Source organism: Ranitomeya imitator, chromosome 1, assembly GCF_032444005.1.
Source record: "Ranitomeya imitator isolate aRanImi1 chromosome 1, aRanImi1.pri, whole genome shotgun sequence".
Classification (NCBI taxonomy): domain Eukaryota; kingdom Metazoa; phylum Chordata; class Amphibia; order Anura; family Dendrobatidae; genus Ranitomeya; species Ranitomeya imitator.
In genome coordinates this window covers 711,270,544-711,283,806 of record NC_091282.1, presented here as the reverse complement: position 1 = coordinate 711,283,806, position 13,263 = coordinate 711,270,544, and the positions used below count along the sequence as shown (strand labels likewise).

The 13,263-nt window shown below is 43.2% G+C and overlaps 1 protein-coding gene across 1 annotated transcript in view; it reads left to right on the top strand.

Annotated features, from left to right (window-relative positions):
- Positions 1-13,263, top strand: part of BAZ1A (bromodomain adjacent to zinc finger domain 1A) — a 143,819-nt gene that overhangs the window by 111,758 nt on the left and 18,798 nt on the right. Inside the window, exons 21-24 of the mRNA XM_069732125.1 lie at positions 1,490-1,582; positions 1,673-1,920; positions 5,176-5,357; positions 5,868-6,364. Of these exons, the coding sequence (XP_069588226.1) occupies positions 1,490-1,582; positions 1,673-1,920; positions 5,176-5,357; positions 5,868-6,364 (1,020 nt within the window). The remainder of the gene's footprint in view (positions 1-1,489; positions 1,583-1,672; positions 1,921-5,175; positions 5,358-5,867; positions 6,365-13,263) is intronic.

Sequence of the window (13,263 nt, the reverse complement as noted above, 5' to 3'; positions counted from 1 at the left end):
GGATTCTGCGGATGGCAATTGCATTGCTGACTGATAAATATTCGAGTTTGTAAATGAAAATGCAGACACTATTGTTTTTGAGCAGCCCATTATTCCCTTGTTTAATTTCTAGTTTAAAAATTGATAAGTTTAATTTGAAATTGAATGTACAGCTCCCAGTGCCTTTTGTGTATATGGAAATAAATGCTATTATGAGGATTGAGCTTTTTTTTTCTCAGCTCTTTTAAACACTCTGCTATTATTTTGCACATAATTGTATCTCCCACATTCCTATATTCCTATAGAGGTCACCAATTGTTTAGTCCTGGACAACCACTTTTACCCCTTTCCAACTTTGGGCGTGATAATACGCCCAAGTCTGACTCCCCCTGTTTGGTGCAGGCTTCGGCGCTGAGCCCACACCTTTCTGGGCACTTGACAGCTGATCTATACAGCTGATCTATACAGCTGACATGTGCCCACAACAGTCGTGGGTGGAATCGCGATCCACCCGCCACTGTTAACGAGTTAAATGCTGCTGTCAATCTCACGCTTACCCGAAGCGCATAGTTAATACCGCCCATCGGTAACCCCGTCACATGATCGTCGGTGGCATGACAGCCAGAATTCTGCAGCAGACCTCTATGGTTGTCATTGCCAGATTGCTATGAGCGCTCATAGCAAGCGAGCATTTCAGCTACATACTTGTGATCTGATCACCTGTGTGTAGCAGAAGCGCTCAAAGTATTGCAGCTTCTAGTCAAAATTGCATGATCAATCATCATGAGAAAGAAGAATTAACCCGATCGCTAAGCAGTGAGAAAATTAAAATCGCCAGAAGTACTTTTTGTTTTGTCACCGCTACATTGCAATAAAATGCAATAACAGGCAATCAAAAATTGTATCTGCACCAATATGGTATCAATGGAAACGTCAGCTCGTTGCACAAAAAATAAGCCCTCTCTCAGCCCCAGATCATGAAAAATATAGATGCTACAGGTCTTAAAAAATAGGGCACTTTTTTTTTAACAGATTTTGGAATTTTTTTTCACCACTCAAATAAAAAACCTAGATATGTTTGGTGTCTGCAACCTGGAGAATCATAATGGCAGGTCAGTTTTAGCAGTTAGTGGACATGGTTACACAAAAAAAAAAAAATACTGTGATTAGTTGTTTTTTTTTTTTTTTTGTTTTGTTTTTTTTTTGCAATTTCACCACACTTGGATTTTTTTTTTCTGTACACGATATGTTAAACCAGTGGTGACGTAAAAACTTAAAGCTCTGGCAAGAAGGGGAACAAAAAACAGAAATTCAAAACTACCCCTAGTCGTTAAAGGTTAATGGAGATTATCCCTTCATGCATTGACTTATTGCTAGGTTTTATACACATACACCAGTCATTGGGGGAATAAGTGTTATCTGTGCAGCTAAATTGCCATAGTAGTACAGCAGCGCTAGTTAAAGTAGGAGGTAGATCTTGCCTGAAATAATGTGGTCATCAATTGGACAGGTGATGCAGAAGATGGTAAGAAGAACTCTAAGTTTGATAAAAAGAAAGCCGAAAAAAATAAGAAAGATGAAGATCAAATTGGTGAAAGAGATGGTAAGTACGGTAACATTAAAGGTTTCTATCTTCTCACAGGAGACTGAATAAAACACGGCAACAATTCTGATTTGTCTTGTCTCATTGTAGATGGTAGCGAGAGTGGCCGTGTTCAGAGAACCTTGCTGGACCGCTGGCGAGAATCTTTACTAGCATCTGGCAGCTTGTCTCAAATCTTCCTTCACTTATCAACACTAGAACGCAGTATTTTGTGGTCTCGATCTATTCGTAACGCCAGGTGCAAAGTTTGCCGCAAGAAAGGAGATAATGAGAGCATGATCCTGTGTGACGGGTGTGAAAGAGGGCACCATATCTACTGTGTGAGGCCCAAGCTGAAGGTAATTTGAGCAGTCATAATTTTAATTAAAGGGACCCTGTCAACTTCCCCAAGGCCCCCAAACATGTCTGCTATTGAACCCTTTATTTACGTCTACAAACTTGATGACCCTATACTGGTGGGCTGATATTTGCTGAGAAAGTCCCTATACTTGTGGGCTGATATTTGCTGAGCAGGTCTAGGGGCAATCCTATAGAATTTATTTTACTACTAATGGGACATCTGTTTCCCTTAGAGGCTGATGCAATTGAAATAATTAAATTACATTATTTGCACTTTTTTGATAGCAGCAATCTTATCAATTTTAAAAGAACCCGCCTCAACTGAGTTTTCAAAACGCCCATATAAATAAGGCATATTTCATATCATTCATATGGAACCTGTCAGCTGCCCTAGCCCCACTAGACCACCACCATGTCTGACACCCTATCACGCCTCCCAATTTCTGCATTTTAATGTGTTTGTGGCATTGAGACACTTGACAAAAAAATTACCGTATATACTGGAGTATAAGCTGAGATTTTAAGCCAAAAAAAATGGGCTGAAAGTGCCACACTCGGCTTATACTCGAGTCGTGGGGGTCAGCGGGTGAGGGGGAGCAACGAGTGTCACATACCTGCTCCTGCCGCGGTCCCTGCGTGTCCCATGGTCTCCGGCGCCGCCACCTTCTTCCTCTGTTCAACGGTCACGTGGTACCGCTCATTACAGTAATGAATATGGACTCCACTCCCATAGGGGTGAGCCGCATATTCATTCCTGTAATGAGCTGTACCAGTGACCTCTGACAGAGGAAGAAGCTGCCACGCCTCCTGGAGACCATCTGTCCAGGAGAAGCAGGGACCGCGCCAGGAGCAGGTGAGTATTTCATATTCACCTGTCCCTCGTTCCAGCATTGGCGTCGCTCAGTTGTCCACGTGTCCTTTGCAGTGACTGTTCAGGTCAGAGGGCGCGATGACGTATTGGTGTGCGCGCCGCCCTCTGCCTGAACAGTCACTACGGAGAGACTGGACGCTGAGGAGCAGCGACGAGAGGTGAGTATGTAATTTTTTTTTTTTTTTTAATTGCAGCAGCATTACATGTGGCACGTTGTTATATGGAGCATCTATGGGGCCATACTGAACTGTATGGAGCATTATATGGGGCACATTGTTATATGGAGCATCTATGGGGCCATAATGAACTGCATGGAGCATTACATGTGGCACATTTGTATATGGAGCATCTTAAAAGGGGCCATAATGAACTGCATGGAGCATTATATGGGGCATATTTGTATATGGGTCATCTTATGGGGGCGTATTTGTATATGGGGCATCTTATGGGGCCATCATGAACTGTATGGAGCATTATATGGGGCTCCTGATTCAATATGGATATTCAAAAACACTTAACCTACTGATGTCTCATTTAATTTTACTTTCATTGGTACCTATTTTTATTTTTGAAATTTACCTGTAGCTGCTGCATTTCCCACCCTAGGCTTATACTCGAGTCATTAAGTTTTCCCAGTTTTTTGTGGCAAAATTAGGGGGGTTGGCTTGTACTCGAGTATATACGGTAAATCTTCATTCTGTGCTTGCATGGAACTGACTAGTTCAAGGGAACCTGTCACCCCGAAAATCGCGGGTAAGGTAAGCCCACCGGCATCAGGGGCTTATCTACAGCATTCTGTAATGCTGTAGATAAGCCCCCGATGTTACCTGAAAGAGGAGAAAAAGACGTTATATTATACTCACCCAGGGGTGGTCCCGCTGCTGGTCAGGTCGGATGGGCGTCTCCGGTCCGCTACGGCGCCTCCCATCTTCATTATAAGACGTCCTCTTCTGATCTTCAGCCACGGCTCCGGCGCAGGCGTACTTTGCTCTGCCCTGTTGAGGGCAGACAAAGTACTGCAGTGCGCAGGCGCCGGGCCTCTGACCTAGGCCCGGAGCCTCCGCACTGCAGTACTATCCTCTAAGGACTATCCTTTGAGTCCTTAGTGTACATTGCTCGGAGATAGACCAGACCTTTGTAGATGTATATCTATAGAGAGATATTGGTGAGTGAACATGTTCCTATAACACGATAGATCTATTTCTTAAGTGCAGTGAAAGGAAGGAAAAAAGCAGAGTCTGAACAGCACTTACTGTGAATGTAATGAAGCTGTACAGACATCACTGTCACTCCTCCTCACTATGGGGCCTACAGTTTCTTGCGTTAGTATTCACCCCCTTGGCTTTTTTCCTACTTTGTTACCTTACAACCTGTTTAAATATTTTTGCAATCCGATTTGTGTATGATGCAGTAAATAGTCTAAGTTGAAGTGAGAAAAATTGACATTAAATTTAAGGGATCAAAGAACTAAAAATTGTCATGTGCGCATGTATTCCTCTCTTTTGCAATGAAGTCCCTAAAAAAAAAATTTTGTGCAAGCAATTCTCTTCATAAGTCCCATGCTTAGTGACAGGACGTACAATGTGTGCAATCTAAGTGTTACAGGTCGATCAGTATATACACTTTACTTTTCCTGAAAGGCCACAGAGCTTGCAACACCATTAACAAGGGGCACCACTAACCAAACACCACCATGAAGACCAAGCCACACTCAAGTGGCTTAAGGATAAAAGTGTAAATGTTTTGGAGTGGCAGAGTCAAATCCCAGCCCTTAATCCAACTGAGAATCTGTCGTCAGACTTGAAGATTGCTGTACACCAGAGGAAACCATCTAACTTGTAGGAGCTGGAGCAGTTTTTCCTTGTGGAATGGGTAGAAATTCTGGTGGGAAGATGTGGAAAGCTGAGACTTATCCAAAGCTGTAACTGCTGCAAAAGGAGGCTCTACAAAATTCTGACTATAGGGAGGTGTGAATAGTTATGCACACTGATGTGATCACTTGGTTTTCTTTTTTTTTGTGAAGCACAGTTGTAGGCATTTTCTTTAAAACAGGAAAATTCCAGGTTGTGAAGAAGCAAAGCATAAAAATGCCAACGGTGTGAATACTTTTGCAAGCCACTGTGCGATAAATTATATATATAATATTGTGTGTGCTTTATAAACCTCCCAGCTATTCGGTAAGCACTATAGCTATTCGCTCATCCCTAGTAATTTACCCTATTACAATACACTTATAAATTCCATTTTTAGTTATAAAATGAAAAAAAATATATAATGGTTTATATATATATATATATATATATATATAGAGAGAAATACAATATGTATTTGTTTATTCTTTAAAATCATAAAGAAGCATAAGGTTATTTTGATTCCTGTTCAGTTTATTCCTGAAGGAGACTGGTTCTGCCCAGAGTGTAAACCTAGACAAAGGACCCGCAGACCGAACCGTAAGAGGACTTCACTGAATAGTGATGAAGAGGAGGAAGATATGCTAGAAGACGATGATATACAAGAGCAGTTGAACGATGAAGACTATGAGATTGCCATGTCAGAAGAAGAGAGGTCAGATAGAAACAAATACGTATTGTATTCTTGTGTGACAGACCACTTTAATAAATGTGCCTCATTTTATCATACATTTTAATGTTATAACGACACAAAATGGTGAGAAAATGGATCTTATTCATGGGAGTGATCCCCAAAATGTCCAGAGTTCTACAGTAGTAAAGTATAAAAAAAAAAAAAAAAAAAAAAAACCTTTAGTGTGCATATATTTAAGACAGTTGTGCACTGGAGTAAGATGTGGAAAATTAAAGAAGCGGGACAGACTTCTTGATAAATATGTTGCATCTGTCGAAGCTTGGAAAACTCTTTGGAAGCAATAGTGAAAAGATCAGCGTAAAAATTACATTGCAGGTCCCATAATGTCGCCTTTGTGTATCATATCAGCTATTGGTAACCTCTAGTTGACATGTTAAAATGTAAACACCAGGAAAAAGATCCATGGATTTAATTCTAGCTGCTTTTTTTATCTGCAGAAGGTTTATTTTTCTGTACATTTTTTTTTTTCAGCCCTCCAAAGAAGGGGAAAGCCAAATTAAAATTGCCCTTAAAGACTAAAGGAAAACCTGGTAGAAAACCAGGACCCAAAAAGGGAGCAAAGAAAGAGTCGGGGAAGACTCCGAAAAGTCAACCAGACACACCCAAAAACAATTTGCAGTCTCCAAAAGGAAGAGGTAGAGGGAAAAAGGCCAATTCTGCCCCCCCATTAGAAAAAAAACCTGGTTCCCATTTATCCATTCACAGTCCACAAGAAAATGAACCACATGATACATCTCTTCTAGAGCTGGTTTCAGTTCATTCAGAAGGCAGGGGTCGGGGCAGGGGCCTAGGCAGAGGTAAAAAAATGAAATCCGTTGACAGCACTCCTGTAGGAAACCCGTTTGCCTTCCGTCCATTTACCCTCGATAATGTTGAGGCGACACCGAAAGCTAGAAAAGCACAATCGCAGAATTCAACACCTACCTATGTTGAAGCCAAAGGAAGAGGCAAGAGACTTCTAGCAGCTGGTAAGTTTCCTAACATTTACTTTCTACTCTGGACTTTTTTGCCAGGTATGTAGTGGCTCATCGTAATGGCTCAGTCATCATGTTAGGCTTCTTTCACACTTCCGTCTTCCAAATCTGCACAGGATCCGTCAAGACGTTGAAATGACGGATCCTGTGCTGATTGTGGAAAACATGTGCACTGGGCCCGTCTTTCTGACAGACCCTTCGAGGCTATGTGTACCTGTTGTGTATGAGTCTTGTGCTGCGAAAACGCATAGACAACACAAACCAGGTTAAAAGAAAAAAATCGCTGTATTCTCCCCTACCGGCGTTCCCGCGCAGCAATGCTTCCGGCAGCTAGCGTTCCTAGTAATACAGTTAGGGCCAGAAATATTTGGACAGTGACACAAGTTTTGTTATTTTAGCTGTTTACAAAAACATGTTCAGAAATACAATTATATATATAATATGGGCTGAAAGTGCACACTCCCAGCTGCAATATGATAGTTTCCACATCCAAATCGGAGAAAGGGTTTAGGAATCATAGCTCTGTAATGCATAGCGTCCTCTTTTTCAAGGGACCAAAAGTAATTGGACAATGGACTCTAAGGGCTGCAATTAACTCTGAAGGCGTCTCCCTCGTTAACCTGTAATCAATGAAGTAGTTAAAAGGTCAGGGGTGGATTCCAGGTGTGTGGTTTTGCATTTGGAAGCTGTTGCTGTGAGCAGACAACATGCGGTCAAAGGAACTCTCAATTGAGGTGAAGCAGAACATCCTGAGGCTGAAAAAAAAGAAAAAATCCATCAGAGAGATAGCAGACATGCTTGGAGTAGCAAAATCAACAGTTGGGTACATTCTGAGAAAAAAGGAATTGACTGGTGAGCTTGGGAACTCAAAAAGGCCTGGGCGTCCACGGATGACAACAGTGGTGGATGATCGCCGCATACTTAATTTGGTGAAGAAGAACCCGTTCACAACATCAACTGAAGTCCAGAACACTCTCAGTGAAGTAGGTGTATCTGTCTCTAAGTCAACAGTAAAGAGAAGACTCCATGACAGTAAATACAAAGGGTTCACATCTAGATGCAAACCATTCATCAATACCAAAAATAGACAGGCCAGAGTTAAATTTGCAGAAAAACACCTCAAGAAGCCAGCTCAGTTCTGGAAAAGTATTCTATGGACAGATGAGACAAAGATCAACCTGTACCAGAATGATGGGAAGAAAAAAGTTTGAAGAAGAAAGGGAACGGCACATGATCCAAGGCACACCACATCCTCTGTAAAACATGGTGGAGGCAACGTGATGGCATGGGCATGCATGGCTTTCAATGGCACTGGGTCACTTGTGTTTATTGATGACATAAGAGCAGACGAGTAGCCGGATGAATTCTGAAGTGTACCAGGATATACTTTAAGCCCAGATTCAGCCAAATGCTGCAAAGTTGATTGGACGGCGCTTCATAGTACAGATGGACAATGACCCCAAGCATACAGCCAAAGCTACCCAGGAGTTCATGAGTGCCAAAAAGTGGAACATTCTGCAATGGCCAAGTCAATCTCCAGATCTAAACCCAATTGAGCATGCATTTCACTTGCTCAAATCCAGACTTAAGACGGAAAGACCCACAAACAAGCAAGACCTGAAGGCTGCGGCTGTAAAGGCCTGGCAAAGCATTAAGAAGGAGGAAACCCAGCGTTTGGTGATGTCCATGGGTTCCAGACTTAAGGCAGTGATTGCCTCCAAAGGATTTGCAACAAAATATTGAAAATAAAAATATTTTGTTTGGGTTATGTTTTTGTCCAATTACTTTTGACCTCCTAAAATGTGGAGTGTTTGTAAAGAAATGTGTACAATTCCTACATTTGCTATCCGATATCTTTGTTCAACCCATCAAATTAAACGTTACAATCTGCACTTGAATTCTGTTGTAGAGGTTTCATTTCAAATCCAATGTGGTGGCATGCAGAGCCCAACTCGCGAAAATTGTGTCACTGTCCAAATATTTCTGGCCCTAACTGTACATTGCGAAATCTCGCGGGAAGTCGCGGTCTCGGCGAATAGTAAAAAAGAGGAGAGCGAGAGAATTTCCCAGACGTTTGAAAAGACGGGACCCGTCGCTGGATTCCTGCTTTTCACAGGCAGCGACGCATCCTGCGCCCATAGGCTGCTATTGTAGCCAGTGACGGGCAGCGCAGGATGCATCGCTGACCGGTTTTCTGACGTGCAGAAAAAAACGTTCCTCTGAACGTTTTTCTTCCCGGCGGACCTTTTTTTTTTAATTTTACGCAGGATCCGGTGCATGATGGATGAAACGGATGGCCATCCGTCACAATCCGTCGCTAAGGCTACTTTCACACTTCTGTTTTTTGTTTTTTTTTAATCCGTCACAATGCGTCGATGCGACATATCGACGGATGCATCAAAAATAGTGAAAAACTGATGCAACGCATCGAGTATTTCGATGGATCCGCTAGACTGTTCTGTCGAAAAACTGGATTCGTTGCATCCGTTTTTACCATCAGTTTCATCCGTTGTTTTTTTTTTTGTTTTTTTTGACGGATCCGTTTTCCATGCCTAAAAATGGGAGTCTCCCAAATGTGATTGGCTACTTGAAAATAGTGAAACCAATATATTGACTGGCTGGCTGTGTCTTGCTGGCACATTTGGGGGTGACGCCCCAGGCCAGGTTTATATAGATTTGGGGCCTGTCTGGCCAATTTGCTGCAAATTCCTGATTCTAAGCATGCTCAGTGAAAAAAGATTCCAGCGCTTGATTCAGTCATACGACGGATCCTGCATCCATAGGCTTCCATTCTAGCCAACGACGTATGCCGCAGGATCCGTCGCGACACGTTTTCCCGACGCAGACAAACGTTACATTGAACGTTTTTTTTTCCAGAAGACTGATCCGTCGCACGACGGATGCGACGTGTAGCCATCCGTCGCGAATACAAGTCTATGGAAAAAAACGGATCCTGCGGGCAGATTTGCAGGATCCGTTTTTTTTCCCAAAACGACACATTGCAACGGAGCTAAAAAGACGGAAGTGTGAAAGAGGCCTAATACAAGTCTATGAGAAAATGCAGGATCCTGCATTCTCAAAAATCGACGGATTGTGACAGGAGCTGAAAGACGGAAGTGTGAAAGAGGCCTTACTTGATGGGAAAAAGGCCTGACTAGTTTCCCCAAGTTTTCTCACAATCTGATTAAATATCAATTTTGAGAGAAACTCTGGAAGCGATGGGGTGCTTAGACCTAGTTCTCCAAATGTATTTAACTGTTATCTGCTATTCCCTCTATATGAAAGGCTGCGCTGTCAAGTGTGCATACGTGGAGCAGGCTCATGAGCTGATCCAGCACAATTCACAGCATACATAGAATTGCCCCTGCAATCTCATGCAAACCACACCGGACTCCCTTACTGCTGTCTTAACAGTATGGCTATATTCACACTTTGCGGATTTTGCTGCGGATCCGCAGCGGATTTGACCGCTGCGGATCCGCAGCAGTTTCCCATGAGTTTACATTTCAATGTAAACCTATGGGAAACAAAAAACGCTGTGCACATGCTGCAGAAAAATCCGCGCGGAAACGCTGCGGATTACATTCCGCAGCATGTCACTTCTTTTCTGTGGATTTTCAGCTGCTCCAATAGAAAACTGCAGTTGAAAATCCGCAGAAGAAAACGCAGTAAAAACCGCGATAAATCCGCAGTAAAAACCGCGATGGGTTTTCACTGCGGATTTTGCAATTCCGCTGCGGAAAAATCCGCAGTGGAATCTGCAAAGTGTGCACATAGCCTAACTGTTCCTCCAGAGAGCCTGGAAAACCCAACTGTTAGTGCCTCATAGTTGGAAGATTGGAATCCATCTAGCGTGTTGCTATCAGAGTAGCCACACTTTCACTATTTCGATCACATGACAAATTTTGTTAGGTTCTGTATTAATTTTAATTCACATGTAATTGATACAAATAAATACTTAATGGGAACCGGTCATTGGAGAAAAAAAAATACCTGCAGCCAGAGTTCTGAATTGCAGCAAATACCATTTTAAAGGGAACCTGTCAGCAGGATTGTACACAGTAACCTACACACAGTGTCAGGTCTGCGCCGTTATACTGATTAAAATACTTGGATGATGAAATCTGTCTTGTGGTTGTTGATCCCATTCACGACCTTCGCAGTACTAGTACTGCTCTGCAGGAAATGCATTTCTGCCCAGAACAGTACTAGTAAGACACTGCGACTGCCCTGGCCTCACGCTGAGCGCCGCTGTGATAGTGTGCGGGTGTCAGCTGTATATGACAGCTGACACCCTGCAGCAACATCCACGATCGGTGTGCTCACCAAGCGTGGGTGGGCACTTAACCCCTCTGATGCCCCTGTCAGTAGTGACCGCAGCATAGAAAAGGAGGGAGGAGGCGATGTCCAGATGGTCTCCATGGAGACACCCGGCACCAAGATGGGCGCGGGGTCCTTCTGGGTCCTGCAGAGAAAGTGGCTTGCAAAGCGCAGGCACCGGCATGCATCCTTCCTTCCCTGCCTGTCACTTCACTTATCTGATATTCTGCAGTGCAGTGTCAGATCAGGGATCTGACGTTATATAGCGATGTCCCATACTGGGACAATATAAGAAGAAAAAAATTATATTTTTTTTCCCGAAATAAAGGGGGAAAAAAAAATTTTCCCCGAAGAATACACTTCTCCTTCGCCTCATTGTGGGACACAGGACCACGGGTGTTATGCTGCCTGCCACTAGGAGGACACTAAGAAAACTTGAACAAAATTAGCTCCTCCTCTGCAGTATACACCCTCATGCTGGATGTAATCGAACCAGTTCTTGCTTGGTGTAGGAGGCACTTGGGTCTGGGATTCAGACCCCAACGTTATTTAATTTTTAATATTTTTATCCTTCACGAAAGGAAGGGCGACAGACCTCTTCAGGGGTCCGATCTCAGTGAATCATCAACAGGCGGGAATGCGGAGTGTCGCCTCCCTGTACCCCCTCCTGCACCGTCACTTTGCCATGCCTGGGCTCGCTTTAGGGGCGACTGTTCCCTTAGGGTCCTGATCTCCTCACACCACCAACGGACTGGAACACGGAGTGTCGCCTCCATGTACCGCCTTCCGAAGCAAGGCTACAGCCGGACAATAGCCCTGACCCATCCCTAGGGATTGAACCCATGGGATGTACAGAGGCCTCCAATTAGGGGTCCATGCAGCCCCCACTGCATCACCACTGACTGAAAGCGGATGATGGAAGGAGGCACTGTCCCTCTCCACCTCCCTTTCAAAGGGATGGTGGATTGAGTGGCCTAAGAAGCACGCACATTTTCGGCACAGCGCCTGACAGTAAGTGCAGCTGCAGGAGGGCTCCCCTCAGGCGCAGAGAAGGTCCGTGAGGGGGGGTCCCAATGTCCGGCGGCATTCTTGCCGCTTAACGCTCCCCTCTCATCACGCACTGGCTGGTGCTGAAAATTTAGTCCCTGGCTTCTGGCCGGACTAGGCTGCGGTTCTCTCCTTCCTCTGCCCACCCGGGCGGCTCTGCCAATGGCCCAAAATTGAGTCCCTGGCTTCTGCCAGGACTTGGCCCGACGTTGTCCTTAATTCTGCCCACAGGGGCGGTTCCCTCTGTGCTTCAAGCTCTACTCATACCGAACGAGAAGCACCATTGTAAACTTGGCGGCCATCTTGGACACACGTGTGGCTGTGTTATTTTTAGTGCGGTATCTGGCATAGGAAAGAGAAGGAGATCCAGCTCAACGAAATAGTGAAAAATCCATAGTTTATTTCACTTAAAATATAGTGAAAGGACAAAACATCAGCATACAAAAAAATATTATAAAACCAAGGTCAGCGCGTTTCCGGTGACTAAGCACCCTTAATCATGATACCTGGTACAAGACATGTCTATACTTTTTATACTAGTATCCGGTTATCGCTCCGGTGCTGCAATTGGTGGAATTGTCTAATCAAGCAAAAATAGGCACACATGATAATGGAAGCAAGACAAGCTTGATAGAAGCACAAAAACAAATGTTTAAGTTAAGCAAAAAAGCAGAGAAAACAGAAATGGCATAAGATACAAAAACTATATACAAAATGAAAAATGAAATAACATTACCATAATCATTGAATAAATCCAAAAATATAATGGTAAAATAATATGTACAGTGTCATATGTTGTGAACCCACATAACAATATAAAGCTTGAGTTGCTAGATATTATTTGTAAACCCTCGGAATACTAATAAAATGTCCTAGTACCTTTATACATAGCGGGTTCACAAACAACTATGAAAACAGCCAAAATAGGTTGGAGCAAGTAGGTAAAAGCACAGCTGCAGACGCCGTGACAATGTAACAGCAGTCGGCAAACAGGGGGAAACAAAAGGGCAGATTGATAACTATTAGCCTCACAAAAGAGTCGATAATTATGCGGGAAATATAAACTACAAATTTAGTAACTAGATGTCAAAAAAGCGACTTCATTGTTTGCAAACCCTCGGAATACTAATAAAATTCCCTGATACCTTTGAAAGTAGCAAGCTCACAGACAACCATGGATGGAAAAACAAATCAATCAATGGCAGGAATCTCCCAAACAGGGAGTTGAAACAGCTGAAATAGGTAGGAGCAAATGGGTAAAAACACAGCTGAAGACGCCGTAACAATGTAACAGCGGCCGGCAAACAGGAGGGAACGGAAGGGAAAATAGATAGCTATTAGCCTCACAAAAAAGTTATTGATTATGCAGAAAGTATAAACTACAAATTTGGTTACTAGATGTTAGAAAAACAACATCCTTATTTGTGAACCCTCAGAATACTAATAAAATTCCTTAATATCTTTGAAAGTAGCGGGCTCACAAGCAGCTATAGATAAAAAAGCAAAACAATCTATGGCAGAAATCT